The 24,309-nt window shown below is 41.0% G+C and overlaps 1 protein-coding gene across 7 annotated transcripts in view; it reads left to right on the plus strand.

The window, feature by feature from the left end:
* Window positions 1-24,309, plus strand: part of gria4b (glutamate receptor, ionotropic, AMPA 4b) — a 202,769-nt gene that overhangs the window by 91,249 nt on the left and 87,211 nt on the right. For all 7 annotated transcript variants that reach the window (XM_022675973.2, XM_022675974.2, XM_022675976.2 and 4 more), the window contains exons 3-5: window positions 11,910-12,149; window positions 22,255-22,439; window positions 24,039-24,092. In XM_022675973.2, the coding sequence (XP_022531694.1) occupies window positions 11,910-12,149; window positions 22,255-22,439; window positions 24,039-24,092 (479 nt within the window). The remainder of the gene's footprint in view (window positions 1-11,909; window positions 12,150-22,254; window positions 22,440-24,038; window positions 24,093-24,309) is intronic.

Genomic DNA, 24,309 nt, shown 5'->3' on the forward strand with positions numbered 1-24,309 from the left:
GTATAATACACTTAATAACAAAAAACAAAAACTCAGAGAAGGAGTTGTTTGAATTAACAAATAATTACTTGATTTTGACCAGAGAAACAAAAAACTACATTGTAAAAAACACTCTAACAGATGTACGTTTGGTTCATTTAAACATTTATTTATTCTTTTGAGTTTCCATATGAGTTAATTACAACTGATGAACAGTACTGTGCAAAGCAAATTACACTAATTCATTTATCTCAGCAATATGAGTGTTTTTACCTTTAAAAAAAAGCACCACATATGATTTAAACACATGCAATTAAACATAAATACAGTAAAACAGAACAAGGAATTCTCATTTTTAACTCTAAAAGTATGTTATATCCTGTGAGCCGAAGCTGAAGAACAAAGTATAGTTTCTCCAGATTTCTCCTGGAAGATTTCCCTCAGCCAGCATGTGTATATTATGTTCAGTTCCGTCAGCAGCTCATCTGATTTACCACATTTACCAGTAATTAATATGATGAGAGCTAGAAATAACTCTATTAAACTCAGATGAGGAGGAGAGATTAGGAGATATTTTAAGGAAAACAGGGCTGTAAAAACTCTGTAATTTTACAAAACTTTGTAAAATTGCTGTTTGTATTTATTGTAATGATGTAATGTGTTTTACTGAGCTAATAAACACTTACTTCACAGATAAGAAGCTTTTTCTTGACTGACATTCCCACAGGTGCCTAAAATATTTGCACAATACTGTATAAAACAAAAAATATGAATTTAACTTAACATAATTTGGCAGAATAGAATAATAGCAGTGGGAATCACTTATGTATATCAGGAGGATTTTTTACTATAGATTTGTAGAAGATCTGTACATTTTAGGAATGGTTTTAGGAGGGAAATGAGATGTAAATTGATGCTGTTTGGGGGCTGATTAGCTCTGTGTGGGCTGGAGAAATCTAGACCACAGCAGCGCTGGCTGGCTCTCTGTCACACACAGATGTACCAGATCTCTGTAGAGGACAGATCGATGATCATGATCCAGCCTCTTCACAAAACCAGACCTTAGTAGCAGCTGTGCAACACTAAGCATATTTACTCTGGTATTATTTACTCAGATTTGTTAAGTTCTGTGTAGGCCTGTCACAATCATTAAAATAATTGAGCTATTCCACAATAATTGGACATACAGTAATCTGTTATGACTGGATAGGATGAAAAATTGATACTTTATTAAATAAAGCAATGATAATAAGGGTAGTCTGGTCTAGACCTAGCAGGGTTAATATCAGTAAACAGCAGCAATAGAGAGAAAACATACCATACACGGTGAACAGTCCAAAGATCATTCACAAGGGAGTCTCTCAGAGTCAAGAGAATTGGTCGAACCATTTAGGCAAAAAACAGGCAGTGTAGAAAGAATAAACTCGTCAGGGAGTTAATGGAGTGAAGTTTTAGAAATAGGGAGGTGAACAGGTGAGATCAATACTCTGGTGCTTGAATTCCTGGAAGTTCCATATGCAGTTGTATGTGATAGTGTGAGTGCATGATGTCAGTGTGAGGTGCATTCTGGGTATCGTACTCTAGAGGTAGAAGATTTCAGGTGAAACTAAGTGTAGGAGAGACTTTCGGCACCAGGAGTGACATAACTTTGCTTAACAGTGATTTTATTTTACTTTTTGCACTACCGGACAAAAAGAGTTTTAGAACACCCCTATTTTAGCAATGACTTAATTTCTGCACTTCACCTGTCAGACCTCTAATTCTAATTCTCTTCTCTGCTGAAACTGAGATTTAGTTCAATCATGTTAATCTGAGCTAAAGGCTAAAGCTGTTGGTTCCATGTGGGTCAGCCAGACGTCTTCCTGTAGCAGTTTTTTTCTCCAGTTTCCAAGATTCTTTTGAAGGTGTAGGAAACGGTACTCACCTCTCTGACTTTATCTGTAATTTCTATAAAGAAAAGACTTCTACTTTTAATAGTTACAGGGTTCTCTGTGTTTCTATTTTAGCACCCTATTTTAGCGTTCTGTAGTCCACTGGTCAGTTAAAATAAACATGAACATGAAATAAACCAGTATAATAATCAGTGTGACTCCTGTCATGTGACTCCAGTCAGGTGAGCTCTGACTCTGGCGCGTTTGTATCTTAACAGTGTGGCACTTTTGCGTGTCTCAGCAGAGGATACTGACCTGTGAAGGTACGCCAGCATCTTATTTAAGGGATCAGCAATGTTAATTTATTATTTATTCGGTTTATTGTTGAGTTTAAAAAGTGTGTATGTGTGTAATGAGCGGGGGTGAACCTTTAGGAATGGACTCTGATGATGATTGACTGTCTAGGTTTATATTAGTCAGAGGAGCTTCTGTGTTTTCCATTGCCAAGATAGCAATACGCCAGAAATTTACCTGAACACACCTCACTTCCAGACCATCACACCCATCAGTATATATATTTATTCCTAAATTCTGACGTTATTTTAAGGCGTGAAAATAGACTGTTGACCTGATGTAAGATAGCAAATAGCATCACGACCAGGAATTAAAGATTTATATGCGTCAGTTTCAATGATTTTAACAATCAATATCATTGGCCGCTAGTTTACCCCATTTATTTGATTATGGCGCCACAAAAAAAGCAGTACCTTCAGTAAGTCAGAGTGGTATGCGATCACAATATCGATTTTTTATCTCACCCCTAATATTGATAGGTATCATATAAGTTTTTTGCCAAAACACAGCTGTAGTATTTAAATCATTACACCGTTACTCAGCAGTAACTCTCTGAACCCCCCCGCAGACCCTCGTGTGCTAGTAGTGAGTGCGTGTAAACACAGCGCAGGCTAATGGAGAGTGTTGGGAGGCGGGCGGGGCTGTTTGATAATGTCAGGCGGAGCTTTTCTTTGGGCTGTGTTTCTAAACAGCTGTGGCCTCTTTAAAAAGGTCACGCTGACCCAGAGCACAGCTACTCTGAGATGGGTGGAGGTGGGGATGGAGGTGGGGGTGTGGGGGGTGGAGATGGTAGGAATGTTGTTAAGGTGATTGCTGTCTTGATTGCTACAAGCAGCCTGGGTGTCCCCCTTTAGTGCTCTCTCTCTCCCTCACGCTCTCTCTATCTGTCTCTCTCTACCTTTCTACTTCACTCTCTCTCTCTCTCCATCCTTCTACCTCTCTCTACTTCACTCTCTCTACTTCACTTCCTCTTTCTACATCACTCATCACTCTCTTTCTCTCTCTCTCTCTACTTCACTTCCTCTTTCTACATCACTCATCACTCTCTTTCTCTCTCTCTCTCTACTTCACTTCCTCTTTCTACATCACTCATCACTCTCTTTCTCTCTCTCTCTCTGTACCTCACTCTTTACCTCTCTCTCTCTCTCTCTATCTTTCTCTTTTTCACTCTCTCTCTGCCTCTCTTTTTTCCCCCTTCTCTCTCTTTACCTCACTCTCTTCTTCTCTCTCTCTCTCTACCTCTATCTCTCTACTTCACTCTCTCTGACTCTCTCTCTACCTCATTCTCTACTTCTCTCTCTACCTCTATCTCTCTCTTTCTCTCTCTACCTCACTCTCTCTTTCTATTTCTCTACTTCACTCTCTTTGCCTCTCTCTCTACCTCACTCTCTACTTCTCTCTCTCTCTCTCTCTACCTCACTCTACCTCACTCTCTACTTCAGTCTCTTCTTCTACATCACTCGATCTCTCTCTTTCTCTCTCTCTCTGTACCTCACTATTTACCTTTCTCTCTCTATGTCTCTCTATTCTTCACTCTCTCTCTCTGCCTCTCTTTCTCCCCCCTCTCTCTGTTTACCTCACTCTCTACTTCTCTCTCTCTCCCTCTATCTCTCTACTTCACTCTCTCTGCCTCTCTCTCTCTACCTCACTCTTTATACCTCCCTCTCTCTCTCTGTCTCAATTTCTGTCTTTCTCCCCTTTCTCTCAGTCTCTCTCTCTCTCTCTCTTTCTACCTCACTCTCTACTTCTCTCTCTCTCATTTATCTCTTTCTCTTCCTCTTTCTGCATCACTTGATCTCTTTCTCTGTCTCTCTCCCTCTCTCTGCCTCACTTTCTCTCTCTGTCTACCTCACCCTCTCTCTGCCTCTCTCCCTTCACTCTCTCCCTCATTTATCTCTTGCTCTCCCATTTCTCTTTCTCTCTCTTTCCTACTCTCCATTTCTCTCACTCCATCTCCTGCACCTGCATCCTCTCACTCTCCCATTCCCTCTCCAACGCTTTCCTGCTCTGTCTTTTTCTCTCTTTCTCTATTTCCTCTCTCTCTCTTTCTCCATCAGTTGCTCCCTTTTGCTCTCCCAATTTCCATTTTTTTCTATCCCTCTCTTTTTCCTCTTTCTCTCTCAATCTTGCTCTTTTTTCTCCCCATCTCCAGTGTATCTCTTGCTCTCCCTTTTCTCTCTTCATTCTTCTTCCTTTATCTTTCTCTCATCTCACCTTCCCTTTATCTGTTTATTTTGCCTTTCTCTCTGTTATTCTCAACCTTTTTACCTCTCTCTCCCATGTATCTCTTTTTGCCGTTTTGTCTTGCATCCTTTCATCCTGATTTCTTTTGCTTTTGTCTTTATCTGATTTCTTCTGATCCATCTCTTTTTGTGTTGTGTCACATCCTTTCTCTTCTCTCTCTCTTAATCCTCTTTAGATTATTTTTCCTTATATCTCCCTTCTTCCCCCATTGTTTTCTCAGCTAAACTGTCTGGTGTGTTTGTGCTCCCAGATGCGTGGTGTTGTTAAGGTTATCGGGGTGGCATTTGGGGAGATTTCAGCCATCATTAGATTTGAATGGAAACCCTGCTGTGGTCTTTTCCATCTCCAATCTTATCTTTTTTTCTCTCCTCTTCTCATATTACTTTTTCTCTTCCATCTTCTGTCTCTCCTTTATTCTCACCCTCTTGTTAGTCTTTCTTTGTCTTTTCTGTCTTTCTTTTTGTCCCTTTCTTGAGTGTGTCTCATTCCTTTTCTCACATCCTCTCTCGCTACACCTTCATCTCTCTATTTTCTTTTTTCCCTGCATCTCTTAACCCCCCCACTCTTTTTTCCCCCAACCCCTCTCTCTCTCTCTCTCTTTTTCTCTCTCTCTGGGGAATTGGCTTGCAGGGGTGATTTCGGCGTTCACCCAAAGGCAGATAGGAGGAGATAGAAGAAGATAGAAGACGTGGCTGAAAGCTATAAGGAGATGGAGGCAGGCAGGGGATTGCATCAGTGAATCCCACCACTGTCCAGGTCTCTGAGCTCCGCTGCGCTCGCTGTAATGAAGGCAGCAGGGACTTCCCTTATAGCCCGACGTCACCACGCCCCACTCGCATACTTCCACTTCAAAGAGCGAGTCTGCTGCTTTTTATGATATGAGATCTTTGTGTTGGAATACCGCCCCCCCCCCCTTCTCCTCCTCGTTTCTGCTGATAATGTGCTTTGCACATATATTTCAGAGCTGTCAGTTCAGTTCAGCAGCATCCTCAGGCACTGCCTGTGATTTCCCTGTAAGAAGAAAAGGGAAAAAAAGGAAAAGAAAAGAAAATAAGAAGTAAATTGAAACACGTGGAGATTTAATAGAGCTAAAAAAAAGAAGGTGGTGGAGAGAACAAGACAATGCTGTTCTCCTCGTAATGGTTTCATGTTGGGTAATCATATGAAGGGGCTGAAATGACAAACAGGCTAAGGGAATCTATTCGGCATCAGACAAAAGAGTGTTGAGTGTGGAAATTGGGTGAAATTGAATGACTGCGGTGTGAAAAGGGCCATTCGCCAGCCGCAGTCCTCTCACACTTCCCTCCACTGGATAAGAAGCTCAGCCCCGGCAGTTTTGCGTTCGACTTCAGCAGGATGAGAAAGAGAGCAAGAGAGACAGAGAGAGAGAGAGAGAGAGAGAGAGAGAGAGAGAGACAGCGCCTCAGAGGCAGAGCTGGGTATCGAAATTTGATTTATTTACTTTTATGGTATCAAATAAATTGATTCAGCGCCACAGAGAATCAGGAGCCTGAGCAGTCAGTCTTGTCAGTGTCTAATAATAATAGTGAGATAATACGCATTAGTGAGATAATAGGCAATAATACTGCACAATGTATTCCAGAATCTAGACAGGTGATTGGCTGTCTGGTCTGAGTTGCATAATGAAGTCATACAGGAAGACACTACACAACAGACTGTACACACAGAGGTACAATATATATATATATATATATATACATCTCTGTGGACTAAACACCAGCAGATGACATATCTCTCCAAACCATCACTGATCATCAGTGAATTTTACATTTTTTTATGTAAATCAAGGGAGCAGAGTCTCAAGCTTGAGCTCAAGGTCTAGTGTGAAGTTTCTACAATCAGTGATGGTTTGGAGAGACATGTCATCTGCTGGTGTTGATCCACTGTGTTTTATTATCAAGTTTAAAGTCAGCGCAGTGATTTCCCGCTAAATCTTACAGCACTTCATGATTCCCTCTGCTGACAACTTTTATGGAAAACTGCCAAAAGTACCAATTGGTCTTATATAATATTCAAATTTTCTGAGAGACTGATTTTTATTTTTTATTGATGGGCTGTAAGTCATAATCATCCACAATAAAAGAAATAAACGTTCAAAATAGATCACTCTGTGTGCAATACATCTATATAATATAAGTGAGTTTCACATTATGAACTGAATTACTGAAAAAAGTAACTTTTCAATTACATTCAATTTTGTTTAGATGCACTAATATATACATATATTATTTTACTGTTGTTCTTAACACTTTAATATAGAATAGACCATAGCATCCTTATTATTAAAATTGAAAACTCTTAATTGATCTGGTTTGTAAATGTGTGGTATGTTTGTAAGTTTGTGTGTGTGTAAATGTGAGTTTGACTGTGCCCAGATATGGATTGGCAATTTGTCCTGGGTAAAATACTGTAGTGCTGGATGCAGTCCTCCTCCAGGTGGGCGGTTGTTTCCGGTTGAGAGTACACTGTGCTCTATTGGCTGCTGCTTCTCACCGGTGTGTGGATGAGTGCTGAGTATAAATGGTTGCACGTAAAACGTGTAAATTGTAACACGTGTTTGTGTTTCTAGAAAGGCACTATATAAGTTGAACTTCATTCATTCATTATGAATTTGGTTTACAGTGCTGTAAATCTGGCTGTAATGCTAGGTGACATCTGATGCTCATATTTGTGTAGGATGTTATACAGTAGAGTAGTGGGTATCAACATCACCCTCCCTCAGAATAGGGTTTGATTCTCTGCTCAGACAGCAACATGAGTCAAATGTGAGCTGCTTTAGACAGAATATCAGCCAAATGTCCTACTACTAATTTGTGATAACAGTTAGGAACTGCTGGGATGTCCTGAGTATTGAAGAGAAAATACCCAATCAATACATTTGACTGCAAGAATTGTGTTTTAGTTCCAGTATAGAAAACACCATTCCCTTTCTCTGTTGAGCGCTGCATGTAATGTATATGACCCAGTACTCTACTGTATGTGTAAGACAGAGATTAACAGAGAGATAAACAGAGAGACACTTTATTGATCCCGAAGGAAATGTAGGCAAACACAGTACATTTATTGTGTGTAATTCCCAGGAGAGGGCTGAGGCTCCAGCCAGGAGCTGCTGCCTCAGAGGGTTCCTTGCCTTCTCATAGCCGTGTGTGTGTGTGTGTGTGTGTGTGTGTGTGTGTGTGTTTACACCAGCATTATGAAGTCAAGAATTGCTATCCTCATTCAACCTATAAATGGCAATTCGGACCATTTTTGCCAACATGTCTCACTCTCACAAACTAATATTTGTAGAATGTGTAAAACTAAAATATTTTGTGGAGGAAGTGGAGTAAAGACTTTTAACACCAGTAACCAGGTACCCCTTGTGAGAGTGCGTCACTCATCCCAGCATAGGGAACATCAGAATGCAGCAGAGCTAATGAAGATAGTACACAACACTCCTGAGCTCCACAGTGCAGTGCTGTAGAGGGATTCACATATCGACTTCAAAAATACTAAATCAGTCCATAATACAGGATTTAACACAATTCCCAGGAACGTATTGTTGTGAGGTTCTGCCTTGGAGGGTTCCTTACCTTCTCAGACGATTTTCATCTCAAAATATGAGTTCAACTAATAACTGGTCAGTGCTGAGGGTTGGTCAGATCATATGATTCATATTTTGCAAGTTGCTGCAGTGGTTCATAAATTCACAAGACTGTCCGGTCCTTATTTAACCACTACATGGCAATTTGGGCCATTTTGTCAACATGTCTTACTCTTACTAACTAATATTTGTAGAGTGTGTAAAACTAAAATATCCAGTGGAGGAAGTGGAATAAAGAACACAGGAGAGCTAATGAAGAGAGTACACTTCTGATCTCCACAGTGCAGTGCTGTAGAGGAATTCACATATCGGCTTCAAAAATACTAAATCAGTCCATAATACAGGGTTTTACATAATTCCCAGGACAGTATTGAGGTGAGGCTCTAGCCAAGAGCTTCTGCCTCAGAGGGTTCCTTGCCTTCTCATAGCCGAGTGTGTTTGTGTGTGTTTATATAATTGTTATGAAGTCAATAATTGCTCTCCTCATTTAACCAATAAACGGCAATTCGGACCATTTTTGCCAACATGTTTTACTCTCACAAACTAATATTTGTAGAATGTGTAAAACTAAAATATCACGTGGAGGAATTTGAGTAAATATTTTAACACCAGTAACCAGGTAGCCCTTTTTGAGAGTGTGTCACTCATCCCAGCATAGGAAACATCAGAACGCAGCAGAGCTAATGAAGATAGTACACACCACTTCTGAGCTCCACAGTGCAGTGCTGTAGAGGGATTCACATATCGACTTCAAAAATACTAATCACTAATCAGTCCATAATACAGGATTTTACACAATTCCCAGGACAGTATTGAGGTGAGGCTCTAGCCAAGAGCTGCTGCCTCAGAGGGTCGCTTGTCTTCTCATGGCCGTGTGTGTGTGTGTGTATGTGTTTACACCAGCGTTATGCAAGAATTGCTATTTTGAACACTTCGACCATTTTTGTCAACATGTCTCACTCTGTAGAATGTGTACAACTAAAATATCTTGTGGAGGAAGTGGAGTTCATAAATACTAAACAGTCCGTAATACAGGATTTTACATAATTCCCAGGACAGTATTGAGGTGAGGCTCTAGCCAAGAGCTGTGTGTGTGTGTGTGTGTGTGTGTGTGTTTCTATGTGGAAACACTGAGTGGCCTCCATCCCTTTGGGAGATTGTCCTCACCCCCCCCCCCCACCTCAACCCCAGGTGCTGTGGTCCTCCTCCTCCTCCTCCTCTTTCAGGAGTTGCATGCACTCACATGGACTCTGTGTTCTGCAGACATGGCAATAGCCCTCTCAGCACATGCATGATCAAAGAGCCTGTGTTTAAAGCACAATAAGACCCCCGCTAATAATCTACAATTACCCTCAGACGCGTGTGAGTGGCAATCAGCGTCATTGGAGAATTACGAAGACAACTAGACAAAGGGACACTTCAGCTGGGTCTATATTCAGCCCAGTGTAATTATGACACAGGCCATTTGCCACAGCTCGCCGCTACCTGATGTTAACAAACATTTCCCGAGTGCGGAGCCGAGCCGCGTCCGGAAAACAAAGCGTTGTTTTGTTCATTGTTAGCTCTGACATTTCGCTGTCTTTCACTTTGTGCTCGGCGGACGAAGAGGAAAGTGAAAATCATCAAAGCCAGGAGGCTTTCCATCAGCGCTGCACAGTTAAGCTCCGGGCTGCTCACGGCTGAGGAGTTGGATTGGCTGCTGGAGGGAAAAAAAATAAGCAAATAAATAAATAAATAAAAGTGCAGGACCGTCAGGATGGAGAAGCATTTTCCGAGTTTAGAGAAGGCCTTATTTATCTGCTTGCCTCAGACTGGAGCCGCGCTTCAAACGCAACTCCACCATTTACAGACCACTCCAATCTCAGACCGGGCAGAAAGTCGGCATACCAGCCATTAGTAGCCCCAGTATGGATATGGTGTATATATTTATATAAATATAAAAATGGCAGCAATTACGACAGATATAAATAAACAGAATGCAGAATAATGAGCATGTTCTTATGTTCTTTCTTCTGTCCTTTTTTTGTATAAAGGGCCCCTATCAAAAATGTTCTCACTTTTTTTTCGAAAGGAAATCATTGAACGCAGCACCAAAGCATTGTTAAAGTTTCTAATCACACCATGTCTGATCTATCCCCATAAACATACACAAGCACAACACCGCAAAAACAGTGCATTTAATATTCACTGCTTCTGTGATGTGCCACAGAAATCAGCACATTTACAGTAGTTACAATACCTATATCTGTTTGTTCAGCCTGCAGATTTCTAGGCATACCCATTTAAGAAATGTAAAGTGAAAAGCTCATGGGCTCCCCCTGTATGTAAAGTCACAGAATGCTGAAGTTCCTCTTTTAACCGCTATATGGCAAATTGAAAGACCTGTCATTTTAATGTGGGAGGTTTCATTGCTAAATTGGAGCAGCCTGGTGGCTAATCAGAGTGTGAAGGTTCAATTAGCAGGGTAAGAGCACAGTTTTGCTCAAAATATTGCAATGCACACAACATTATGGGTGGCACACCAGAGTTCAAAAGAGGACAAATTGTTGGTGCACGTCTTGCTGGAGCATCTGTGACCAAGACAGCAAGTCTTTGTGATGTATCAAGAGCCACGGTATCCAGGGTAATGTCAGCGTACCACCAAGAAGGACCAACCACATCCAACAGGATTAACTGTGGACGCTGTAAGAGGAAGCTGTCTGAAAGGGATGTTTGGTTGCTAACCCGGATTGTATCCAAAAAACATAAAACCACGGCTGATCAAATCACGGCAGAAATCAATGTGCACCTCAACTCTCCTGTTTCCACCAGAACTGTCCGTCACCACAATAAATTATTGTGGTCTAAAACCAGGTGTTCAGATTCATTGTCCAACCCCTGTATATATATATATATATATATATATATATATATATATATATATATATATAAACAACACTGACTGAATACCTTACTTACTACTGTACATACAAATTAAATGATATTTATGAAGTTATATTAGGATACACTTGCTATGAAATGTTGTTTTAAGCCTGATATTATAAAAGGAAAAGCCACCCAAGCCTTCATACCAGAGATTATTTACATTACTTTTAACAGTCATAAAATGAGAAGTTTAAAAAAATAATAATGATTCATGATGGTGCAGAAAAGCACTCAAATATCTTACAGTATGAGTTGCCAAGTGGACCAGTGGTCTGCTATAATCGAGAGATCCTTGGTTTGAATCCCGTTCATGCAGCTTGCCATCAGCTGCTGGAGCCCCGACAGAGCACAACTGGGCTTGCTCTCTCTCTCTGGGTGGGTACAGTAGATGGCGCTCGTTCTCCTCATCACTCCTAGGGTGATGTAGATCAGTACAAGGCTGCGTCTGTGAGCTGATGTATTAGAACCGAGTAGCTGTGCTTTAGCGCTGTGATGCTACTTGGCAATGCTGCATCAGCAGCAGTTCACAAAGATGTATCAGAGGAGGCATGTGCTACCTTTCACCCTCCTGGTGTTGTGGAATCTCTTGTGATGGAGGATACACAGCTGAGTAGCAGCAAATTGGGGGTACGATTGAATTAGCTTAATTAGAAGAAAAAATATTCAAAAATATATAAACAAAAATATCATACAGTATATAAGACTGTAGGATAAGGCCCTTGTTTTGAGGCTGAAGTCTGTAGACATGAGCGTAAGTTGCTAAATGCTAAATGAATCCTGTACCAGCAAACTAATCTGCTTTACTTTATCTGCAGATGTTATAGAAAGTGGCAAAATGAATGTATCACTTCCCTCTGGGTGTTTAGCTTAATTTAACTTTAAACTTACCCAACTCTCTCTCTCTCTCTCTCTCTCTCTCTCTCTCTCCACAGTCTGCTCACAGTACTCGAGGGGTGTGTTTGCCATCTTCGGCCTGTATGATAAGCGCTCGGTACACACCCTGACGTCATTCTGCGGAGCTCTCCACATCTCCCTCATCACCCCCAGCTTCCCCATCGAGGGCGAGAGTCAGTTCGTGCTGCAGTTGAGACCCTCTATACGAGGGGCACTGCTCAGTATCCTGGACCACTACGACTGGAACCGCTTTGTCTTCCTCTATGACACAGACCGGGGTAAGACCCCTGCACACACACACACACACACACACACACCACACATACACACAGTGGTGTAGGAAAATATTGATATATCGAAGACAACTCACCTTTTTTTTTTGCAATACTGTATCAGTTTTTTAAAGTACACTTTTGGGCACACATTCTGATTCATATTCCTTTATTTAATGTATTTTCTACACTGTAGATTAATATTAAAGACACAAAACCAATTAATGCCAGGTTTATACTATGCGATTTTGGGCCAGTTTTTTCAGTTGCTGACAGTTTATTGTTAATCGACGACAAAAACTCTCCTCGGAGGGAAATCTGGGATCACTCGGCTACCGAAAAACAACTGAAAGACGCTCGCTGATCCCCGAAAAGACGCAGACGCCCAGCAAATATTCAACATGTTTATTATCTGCCTCAGTCAATGCCAATGGGATATGGGAAAGAGAGAACCACGGGTCCAAAACACACCAGAGCTGTTTATGGGGAGTCTGACCACCCTACTGTCTCCCCTGTTATATCAGTAAATGACTGTTAAGCTCTAGAGGGACCCGTGAGTGAGTCCTCTATGAGTAGAAGTGAATGCAGCTAAAAGCTAAAAACTTTAAATTAAAAATAATTAGAAATGACATGTTCTGAATATTTCTTTAATTTTAGAAAGTAGAATAATGTATATTACTCAAACAACTAAGGAAGCATGTCTGTATATTTCAGTTTATTTAAAAAAAAAACAGCTTGGGCACTCATTATGATTCAAACGTATACCTTTATTTAATACATTTTCTACATTGTAGATTAATATTAAAGACATGAAAACAATTAAATGACACAAATGGAATTACATAGTAAACAGTAACATACTACTTTGGAATATGGCTCACTTATAAAGAGTTATGAATTAAGGAGTTTATTAATGGATATTAAATAGGTTGTAAAATCCTTAATAAGCTGTTATAACACATCATTAGAAAGGGCAACAGGCAACAGTGGCCTGGATGCTTATCTTAATTTGTCTTTTCTATCAGTCAGCATTAAAACATTTCTAATAAAATACTATAGAAAATCACAGAAAAATAAACACTGATCAACACTGCTATCTATTGGTCAGGGTTTAAATACATCATAAAGTGAACCATTGTCAGACATGATCCATTGCATGTTAACAATTAATCCAAAAAATAAGTACTTAATATATTTCAATATATCAGTATCTCTCAGTGACGCAGGTCACGGCATCACTGCAAAAAGCCAGCGCTCTCCAAGGTGCTGAAACCCCTAAAGGTTTAGCACCAATAGTGTGGTATATACAGCTCTGGAAAAAATTCAGCACTTCAATTTCTGAATCAGTTTCTCTGATTTTGCTATTTATAGGTTTATGTTTAATTAAAATGAACATTGTTGTTCTATTCTATAAACTACAAACAACATTTCTCCCAAATTCCAAATAAAAATATTGTCATTTAGGAATAACCCTGGTTTTTAATCACAGTTTTCATGCATCTTGGCATCGTGTTCTCCTCCACCAGTCTTACACACTGCTTTTGGATAACTTTATGCTGCTTTACTCATGGTGCAAAATTTCAAGCAGTTCAGTTTGGTGGTTTGATGGTTTGTGATCATCCATCTTCCTCTTGATTATATTCCAGAGGTTTTCAATTTGGTAAAATCAAATAAACTCATCATTTTTATAAGTGGTCTCCAGAGCTAAATATGGTATGTGTGTATTTCATATATATAATACACATCATATGCTGCGAATTGCATAAAGAGATACTATAGACGCTGCTGGTCCACAAACATGTAATAATACACATAACAAATAATTCAGAGTATTTTCATGCATTATCCAGCAGATCAATATCATGCACCTGCCAATAAAACAACAGTGGGCATCTTCAGCTTATAAAAAAAATCTCAGTGTGTCACTTCCCAGCATGTACACTCCTCAGAAAAAATACATTTAATGGTTCACAATGCATCGATTTGTAGTGGTGAACCAACTGCACTGACTTCACAACATTAGAAATGATTCATATTAATAATAAGAAAATGCATTATGAGTATCAGTATGAGCTTAAACGTCCAATAAAATGATATTGTTTTTTATCTTATTTATTGTACTCCTGTTCCTTCTATGCAAAATTAGGGCACTTAGAGCCCTATTTTAGTGATCTTTCATGCACCAGTCAATTGCGCATCGCATAGCTGGATTTAGGGCGTGTCGGTGTGTCTTTGGTATCAGAGACACACCAAAGAGTCTAAAAGCGGAGAGGGTGCTCAGTTGCAGCGCAGAAAAAGGGCAAAAGAGTCTAAAAGCTGGAGTTTAATATGAAGAGACATCATGAAATTAAACATCAATTTGAAAAATCTTAGTTTACACAACACTGTCAAAGATAAAGATAGTAAGTCAAGTAAAATGATGTGTAAATGAAAGTAATCAGGAAAATGAAAATGTATCTAAAAGCGGAGAGATTGCGGAGTTGTAGCACAGAAAAACAGGCCAAAGAGTTTAAAAGCAGAAAGGATGCACAGTTGTAGTGCAGAAAAACGGGCAAAAGAGTCTAAAAAGGGGCGAGAGTGTTCAGTTGTAGCACAGAAAAAACAGGCCAAAGAGTCTAAAAGTGGCGAGAGTGTTCAGCTGTAGCACAGAAAAAGGGCAAAAGAGTCTAAAAGGGGAGAGTTGTAGCACAGACAAACGGGCCAAAGAGTCTAATAGCGGAGAGAGTGTTCAGTTGTAGCACAGAAAAAGGGCTAAAGAGTCTAAAAGCTGCTGTAATTAAGGAGTTTAATATTAAGAGACATCATGAAATTAAACATCAATTTGAAAAATCTTAGTTTACTCAACATTGTCAAAGATAGATAAAGATAGTAAGTCAAGTAAAATGGTGTGTAAATGAAAGTAATCAGGAAAATGTATTATTTAAAGTGGTATATTTCATTATTTGTTTTATTACAGAGTCTGTGGCCCGTGACTTCAAATATATTTTTCCTTCTGGCCCCCAACAAAAAAAAAGTTTGGACACCCCTGCTCTACAGTAAAAGCTAACTGCTGTACTGTAAATGAATGGTTTGTAGCAGTATTGGTCAGACCCGTGTTGCCCTCAGTATAAAAATGATTATAATATTTTACAGTGGGGGTGTTGGGCACGCTGCTGATTAATACTGATGTAATGTTCAGTACTGGCAGTGTCATGACCTGGGGTGATGGACTGCTCACTTTGGGAAGTGTTTTTATTTCCTGCTCTCCTTTTATTAATAGAGTTGGCTGCTGTGGTTTTATTCTTCTGGAGCGTACCCAGGCCGCGAGCTTCCAGCGCCTAATGAACACTTCCCTCGCCAAGAATCAGAGCCTTGTTTGAACCCCTCCACTACCCCCCCACCCCCTTCCCCCTTGTCTTTTCTCTTTCCTCTCCATCAGTGCCTTTTCTTCTCGCTTCCTCTTCTCCAGCAGGCTGGGCCACTACACTGGCAGGAGCCCTGGAGGAAAGCTACGGCTCGTGCTCTGACACATTTCCTAAAAGCACTCACTTCAGGCGAGAGCCTACTAGATGAACTACTGATACATCCCACTTTATCCTCCTGTCATCTGACGCTGTGGGTTTTCTGTAGACCTAGATTTGGTAAACAGCTCTGCTAGCGGTGGAAATCAAATGTGAGAAACAGCTCACTGCACTTTTCAACCCAGATAACTTGAAGCTCAGCTGCTGCAGGAGGCAGTCAACAGAGTTTTAGGACACGGTTTGTGGATGCCTCTTCATCTGCAACAGCAGCTGCGTTTTATGGGTGGATTCGAGCATCCTGCTTTGTGATAAAAATGAAAACTCATAAAATGATGCAGATACAGTACAGGCCAAAAGTTTGGACACACCTTATTTTCATGACTATTTACATTGTGGATTCTCACTGAAGGCATCAAAACTATGAATGAACACATGTGGTAGGTCTCGGTTCAGTACACGCAAATGCACACAGAATACACAGTACAGCCTATAGGAACCAATGTGGAACCAATGAACGAAACCTGGAAAGTGTAGCTGTAGCACTGTTGCTATTATCAACACGCTACTGACTTAGCCCATAGCCTGCGCTGAAGTTTAGCTCTGAGCATATGGCCGACTGGAAACTGGAAAGGGTCTCTCTCTCGGTCGCTCGCTCTCAACTACTGACTACTAATTTTTTTTAACGATTTTTTTACTAATTTTTATTAACTGCTCTTTGTTCTGTCTCTCGTTCTCTTTCGCTTGCTCACTTGCCTTCGCTCTCTCTTTCTGTCACTCTCACTTTTGCTCACACGTACGCTCTCTCTTTCTTTCTTTCTCTGTCTCTTTCTCTCTCTCGCGCGCTCTCAGTCTCACACGCTCTCACACGTCTCTCTCACTCTTACACTCTCTCTCTCTTACACTCTCTCTTTCTGTGTCTTTCACTCTCACACTCTGTCTGTCTCTCTCTCTCACACTCTCTCTCTCACACTCTCTCTGTCTCTCTCTCACACACTCTCTCTGTCTGTCTCTCTCTCTCTCACACACTCTCTCTGTCTGTCTCTCTCTCTCTCACACTCTCTCTGTCTGTCTCTCTCAAACTCTCTCTCTGTCTCTCTCACACTCTCTCTGTCTGTCTCTCTCAAACTCTCTGTCTCTCTCACACTCTGTCTGTCTCTCTCTCTCTCACACTCTCTCTCTGTCTCTCTCACACTCTCTCTGTCTGTCTCTCTCTCTCACACTCTCTCTGTCTGTCTCTCTCTCACACTCTTTCCGTCTGTCTCTCACCCTCTCTTTGTCTGTCTCTCTCTCACACTCTCTCTGTCTGTTTCTCTCTCACACTCTGTCTGTCTCTCTCTCTCTCACACTCTCTCTGTCTGTCTCTCTCTCTCACACTCTCTCTGTCTGTCTCTCTCTCACACTCTTTCCGTCTGTCTCTCACACTCTCTTTGTCTGTTTCTCTCTCACACTCTCTGTCTGTCTCTCTCTCTCACATACTCTCTCTGTCTGTCTGTCTCTCTCACACTCTCTCTCTCACATGCTCTCTCTCTATCTCTCTGTCTCTCTGAGATTTAAGTGATTGACACCACTAATATACTTAACTTTAAACAATCTAATGCTGATATTTCTTAAAAAGAACTCAAACACTGAAATGCATTCAGTAATAGGCTTGGCAATATTTTTTTGTTTGTTTTATTAATAAAGCACAACAATCATACTCATTGTTTGTTCCAACAAGATTGAAAAGATGGAGCCTCTCATGATGACAGTAGTACCGAAAACGTAGTACCGTTACTCCCCTGATCAGAATATATGAATTGTATGTGTTGCTTTTAAAGATGGAATAATTTCTATATGGATGAAGCCAACTCTATTAATGTTTATACATAAATAAATGCTAGTTATTGGGAGCTTATTGATTGAGTGAGAGCAAAATAGACCAGAGCACACATTGTATTGGGTGTCTGTCAATCACACAGATCTGTGTGTGTGTGTGGGGGTTTAATAAATCAATGATTATGATCTAGCCTATTCAAACCAAACCCTGCTAGTAAACCCCAGAGCTCCCGCTGCAAACCCACTGCACTAGTTATGCAGTCAGAGTCCGCACAGAGCATGCAAACAGTGAGAGTGTGAATACATTGGGGAATCAGGGCCTTTTCTGATAATGTCATGAAACATTATTGTGGCTTTGGGTTCCTAAGAGACTGGAGCCCCTTTTAAACTTCGAAGAGCTCCAGCACAGGGCAGGTTTATAGCTGTATGAAGATGAAGGGCCAAAAAGCAGTTTATGGAGGTGATATTTACATTTTTAAAGGCTGACTTTACAAGTGTGTGTTTATGAAGTGTGTATAGAACAGGCAGTTTGAAGCGCTTGTTTGACGGATTGTCCTGCAGCTCTGTTTTTACGGCTGTATGAATGAATGAATCAGATTAGTGTTCGTATCTAAGTGTCTCAGGTCTAAAAAAGCCTTGAGAAGTGTAGGCAGCTGTTGCTGCTGCGGTTGTGTAGGTGTAGTGTGTGTGTGTGTGTGTGTGTGTGTGTGTGTGTCCCTGAGGACGTGTATTTTGACTGCTGGCTGAGCGTGGGCTCAGGGCAGGGTGAGTTTGGCTCAGATTCACTGGACTGTGAGAGATCTCAGCAGACACGAGCAGAGCACGAAGAGACATGATGAATGGCTCACAGATACCTTCTGTCTCTCTCTCTCTCTCTCTCTCTCTCTCTTTCTATGTGTACTTCCTTTTTTTTCTCTCTTTTTTCTGTCTGTCTCATACACCAACCTTTTTTGTCTTCTGTCTGTCCTCCCTTGATATACAGTAGATATATATAGACACTATATATTTGTAAAATTCTAACAAAGGCATTCAGCTACTTGGCGTAATGCCTGGTTCACTCTACACAACTTTTTTAACTTCAGTTTTTGTACCATGTACATTAATGGGTGGGAATCACAGGGCATCTCACAATATTACCCAATATTACCCCCTATCACTAGTGATGCTTCAACACAAGGAGGGTGAAGACTAGCACATGCCTCCTCCAACACATGTGAGGTCAGACGCCACCTCTTTATTAACTTCTGCTGATGCAGCATTGCCGAGTAGCATCACAGCGGTTCTGATACATCAGCTCACAGACGCAGCCTTGTGCAGATCCACATCACCCTAGGAGTGATGAGGGAAAAGAGCGCAATCTACTGTACCCACCCAGAGAGAGCAAGGCCAGCTGTGCTCTCTCAGGGCTCCGGCAGCTGATGGCAAGCTGCATGACCTGGATTCGATCAATTTGATTGGGACTGGGATTTAAAACATTCAGCATTTGTGTTACTGAAGAGGATAGAATACTCCTAAATAAGCAAAGACCAGAAATTATGTCTTTATTGGAGTCAGTTTCACATAATTTTACAACCAATATACTTCACTGCAGGATTATTAACTCTATTCATTTGATTATAGTTCCACCTACTTAGTAATGAAGCAATAACTTTAAAAAGTCAAATTGTTGGGCGAGGTCTTATATATACAAGTGCATCTCAAAAAAATCAAATATCAGTGAAAAGTTACTTTATTTCAGTAATTCAGTTCAAAATGTGAAAGAGTGATCTGTTTTAAGTGTTTATTTCTTTTATTGTTGATGAATATGTCTTACAGCCAATGAAAACCCAAAAATCAGTGTCTCAGAAATTAGAATATTATATAATATTATATACTTTTGGCAGTGTGTGGTAATGTGCCAAGTCCTGCTAGAAAATGAAATCCGCATCTACATAAATGTTGCAGAGCAGAGGAAAGCATGAAGTGCTGTAAGATTTTGCGGGAAAACAAAACTGCTCTGATTTTAGACTTGATAATAAAACACAGTGGATCAACACCAGCAGATGACATGTCTCTCCAAACCATCACTGATTGTAGAAACTTCACACTAGACCTTGAGCAGCTTGAACTGTGTGTCTCTCCATTAAAAATGCAAAATTTACTGATGATCAGTGATGGATTGTAGAGTCATGTCATCTGCTGGTGTTGATCCACTGTGTTCTATTAAGTCCAAAGTCAGTGCAGTGTTTTCCTATCCTGTATTGGATTGATTATTGCATTAAAAACTTCATCAAGAATCCTCCACATGTGCTGAAATGTAAGGTAGTATGTTGCTTTACATGTGTTACACACAATATTTCTGCATGTGTAGCTCAAATTCTCATATCAGTCTAAATGTTTTATAATGAACCATGTTCCTGGTAACTTTTATTTTTTGTAGCATTGCAATCCCACACTTCCTGCAGCTCTTTCTCTCTCTCTCCCTCCTTTTCCCCCCCACTTTTTTCCTCTCCTCTTTTCATTCATCCATAGACCACATCCCATTGCGCTGCTTCCCCCTGCTGGGCCGGATGGGTGAATGGGGAGGAGGGAGGTTGTGAGGAAGGGGATGAGGAGGGATGAGGAGGGGCTGACTTGGCACCACTTACTCTAATATGAATTTCTGACACACACACACACACAAATACATAAACACACACCCGTCCACAAACACACACACATACACACACACAGCCTGAGGCTATCAGATTTATCAGATATTAATCAGCGCTGTATTCTCTGTTGGAGGGCTTGAATTATTAGCAGTAAGGGCTGTGAGTGGGAATTGGAAGTGAAGGCATTTCGTATGATTACACAGAGCAGAGAGCACTACTGCAGGTGTGTTTGTGTACGCCTGTTCTCTTGTGTGTGTGTGTGTGTGTGTGTGTGTGTGTGTGTGTGTACAGCAGCTCGGAGCACGCTCAAAGCAGCTCTCTGCACATGCATGCATGCTTGTAACATGTCTGAGTTTAATGTATGCCTGTGTGCACACAGCTTAGCTTGTGCGTTATGCGTTTATGATTACTGGACATTGACTGATGCGGTTTACAAACCGCCACATTAACACAGCCTTCATGCTTTCCATAATGCAGCGCTTTGCTTTGATGTGTTAATTCTAGGGGAAATTTATGGAATGGCAAAATCCCCAGAGTGCCTGGCAACCCGTGTGCACTGCTTAATTCATCCCAACGCACCAACCAACCACAGGCCAGCGTACAAACGACAGCGAGAATCTGAAGGCTAAGCGTTAGAGTTGGGCGATATGACAGTGTGTCAGGGTTATCGTATAGTGAATTTTAACACAATAAGCACATTCTGAATGTCATCAGCAAAAACTAAAGAACATTAATCAGCCGAATGTAGCACTAGTGTTTCGCTGATGCACTGTATTTAGTGCATTTAGCAAACCATGTCAAAGCCTTACATGTGATTATGGGTGCAGTGTACTGAGGGTGCATCCCAACTGAGCACTAATTAATATGCTTTGAATATGTAGTGTGTTGAATGTTGTATTGAAAGTAGAGCTTATATCGAGCCCAAAAAATCTGACACGACCCGGCCCGAGCCCGTGCATGTTCTGCCCGAGCCAGACCCGACCTGCCCCATACACTGTCATTATGAGCCTGAGCCCGAATTAATACAACGTTAAAACCAAGCTTTTTAAAAACATTTCCAGTCTAATATTAATGAACATTGCAACACTGAAGAAGCACAGACCTATTATTTAATAAAAATGCACCAAGACTGGTATTGGTGTAAAATGTCTTTCTAGTGTAAAAATGTAAATTCTAGTTGTTGTCTGTCTCCCTCCGTTGCAGTGCTTATAGCCAATCAGAGGCGATATGTTTGCATGTATGAATATTCATGAGCAATTCTCCCCGCCCACTCCTCCACTAAACTAAAGCAGCGTTTTAGAGCCACAACTAGACACTTTGAATGAAAAAACAATGGAATGCCACCTTTAAAGTATCAGAAATGTGTTATATTGCCCACCTGTACCACCTATCATTCAACTCACAGCATTACCCAGTATCACAGGGCTCCGTTGCTTTGAATGATCTGGCACGTGTGCTTTACCATGTGGGAATTTGGGCGAGGGAAGAGCAAGGGTGAGCAGACATGTCTCCCAAATGGCGTAACTGCAGGGTTGCCAGATTAAGCATAGGTTAATCCACTAATTAGAGGAGCAAGAGGGAGCTTTTGCTCTCCCTGTTGCCAAATTCTGATTGTGACCATAAGGATCCGTTTTACAGGGACATCTGCTCATCTTGGAGTCAAGTGGCCCTCAGAGGCTGCGGGTGCCTCTCTCGAGCAGCCAGATTAACATATCTAACATCAGTCCGGACCGATTGGAACAAGCAGCAGTGTGGCAGGCCTGAATTAAAGCCTGGTTCTGTGCTGTCCTTCCTGAGCCTCAATAACACTGCAGAGGTGCGGGAGCGTGCACCGGGTTTCTCCTGCCAATTTGGCCTAATGAACTGCCGGTCGGGCACCTAAATCCAGCATCCTGTCTCAACACTGCCGGCAGCGAGTTGACTGCAGTCTCCTCTATCTCCAATCGCTTTTAGGTGATGAGAATGACATCTAAAACTGGCTGATGTGTAGAAAAAGGACGGTAGGCTAATGAGAACATTAGCATATAGATATCGAGCCTCAGCCGTGATCACGCCGCACTGCAGAAGCTCTGATTCTACGATTAAGTCACATTTCACCTTCTCTTTAAGTGCATTAAGCTCTGTGATGGAATAACGGAAGTGTCTTCTTCTCTTGATCCACAGGATATTCCATCCTGCAGGCCATCATGGAGAAGGCAGGACAGAACGGCTGGCAGGTCAGCGCCATCTGCGTGGAGAACTTCAACGATGCCAGCTACCGGCAGCTACTGGAGGACCTGGACCGCAGGCAGGAGAAGACGTTCGTGATAGATCTGGAACCAGAGAGACTCACCAACATGCTGGAGCAGGTACATCCCAGGGGATGATGATAGATGTACAGAGCCAGTCAAAAGTTTGGGCAAACTAATTTTTTTTTTTATTCGGTTCTGCATTGTAGATCAATACTTATAATATGTCAACCAAACTATGAAGAAGAAAAACATAAGGAATTATTTAGTGAACAAAAAAAGGTTTTAAACAAACCAGAATATGTTTTATATTTTACATTCTCCAAAGTAGCACCACTTGCTTAGATTACTTTAGCTTTGCACATCTTGGCTGGATTTTGTCAGTCAGCTTTATGAGGTAGAGTCACCTGGAATTCAGGCTTTGTGCTGAACTTGTGCCGAAGACATAATTACTTGAATTATATAGTCATTTTACAGGACAATTTTTTTACAGTGAAATTTAAGTTAGCTTTGCTATGAGTAAAAGCACAAATTATCACATTTTTTCAGACTATAAGGTGCACTTGAAATTCTTTAATTTTCCCAAAAATCGACAGTGCACCTTATAATCCGCTGTGCCTTATATAGAAATCTACCAGTCAGGTATTATCAAGCAGTAAAGCCACTCAGCTGAAGTACAGCATTATAAAGGTGCATTAGCATTAGGCACATTGTGCATTAGCATTAACCGCTAAACCACAACGCTAGCTCTTTTGCCGCTTAGAGGCGAGTATATTCTATGTGTTTGCTGTGTTAAAACAAGCTGTGTGTGATGAACCGTTACCAGAACACTCAGGGTTCCTCAGCGTAGCACTATCAGGCAGTATTCACATCCGCTAGCACTATGGTTAACGGCTAATGCTAATGCTGCTGCACCCAGCCTTAATGCTGGAGAACAAAATATTGGAATTCTAAGCTTACTGTAAATAAATGGAAGCACTTTACTCACTCAGTTAAATGTTTTTTTTTTTTCAGGAGAGAATCTGTGTAGATTAATTTCCGGCACTCATTTGACTTAGAAAGAAAGTGTTTTATTTTAAGAATTACAGTTTTGTTAACTTTATTGTAAGCTTTCCTATTAGAAGGGAAAAATGGTGATACACTTGCTCACTTCAATGTAGGCATCCTTACTAGTGTCGCTTAATGAAAATAGACCAGAAAATAGACGTTCATTGAGAGTGCACCTTATAATCCGACAAAAACAATATATGTGGCCTAGTTTAATGAACTAAAACATCTATATTAAACGTTAAAAGTTGAATGTGAACTAGGTAAAGTATACCTCAGTCAGCAGTGTCTGCACACAAAATCACACAGTGTCAAAGCCTATAAAATGAGAATAGAAAAACCCTTCAGCAGGAACAACCCAGTGTGAAATTACGTCATTTGCTGTTCGTCCCACAGGATTGCCGTTTGCCGAATAATTTCCCTGGCTGTCAAACGTCTCTGAGATATGAGGGACGGTATTTACTTAATATCCCTGCAGTGACAGAACATTATAGGCCGAGGCAGAGGCTTTGATTACTGATAATTAAAAACAGCAGAAGTCTATCCCCTCCGATCCCCCCCACCACTCCCCCCCTCAGTTGGAGGCACAGTTCTTTCGTTCAGAGCGCTTGACAGCGGTGTGTTTGTGCTGCGGATTTTGCTCATCGCCGTGTGTCTGGCTTACCTCCGCAGATTGTGAGCGTCGGCAAGCATGTCAAAGGCTACCATTACATCATGGCAAATTTGGTGAGCGAAATTGTTTTTCTCTTCTTATCGCCCTTTTCTCGTTGTCAGCTTTGCCTCTTCTATTCATCTTCATATTAACTCCCTTTCTCTCTCTCTCTCGCTGTATATTTCCTCCTCATTTTCTTCCTGTCTTTCTCCTGACTCTCTTCCTATCCTCTCACTGTCTTTTTGCCTGCATTCTCCTCCCTCTCTCCCCTCCTTCCTTCTGTGGCTTTCT

This window comes from Astyanax mexicanus, chromosome 17 (assembly GCF_023375975.1).
Source record: "Astyanax mexicanus isolate ESR-SI-001 chromosome 17, AstMex3_surface, whole genome shotgun sequence".
NCBI lineage: Eukaryota > Metazoa > Chordata > Actinopteri > Characiformes > Acestrorhamphidae > Astyanax > Astyanax mexicanus.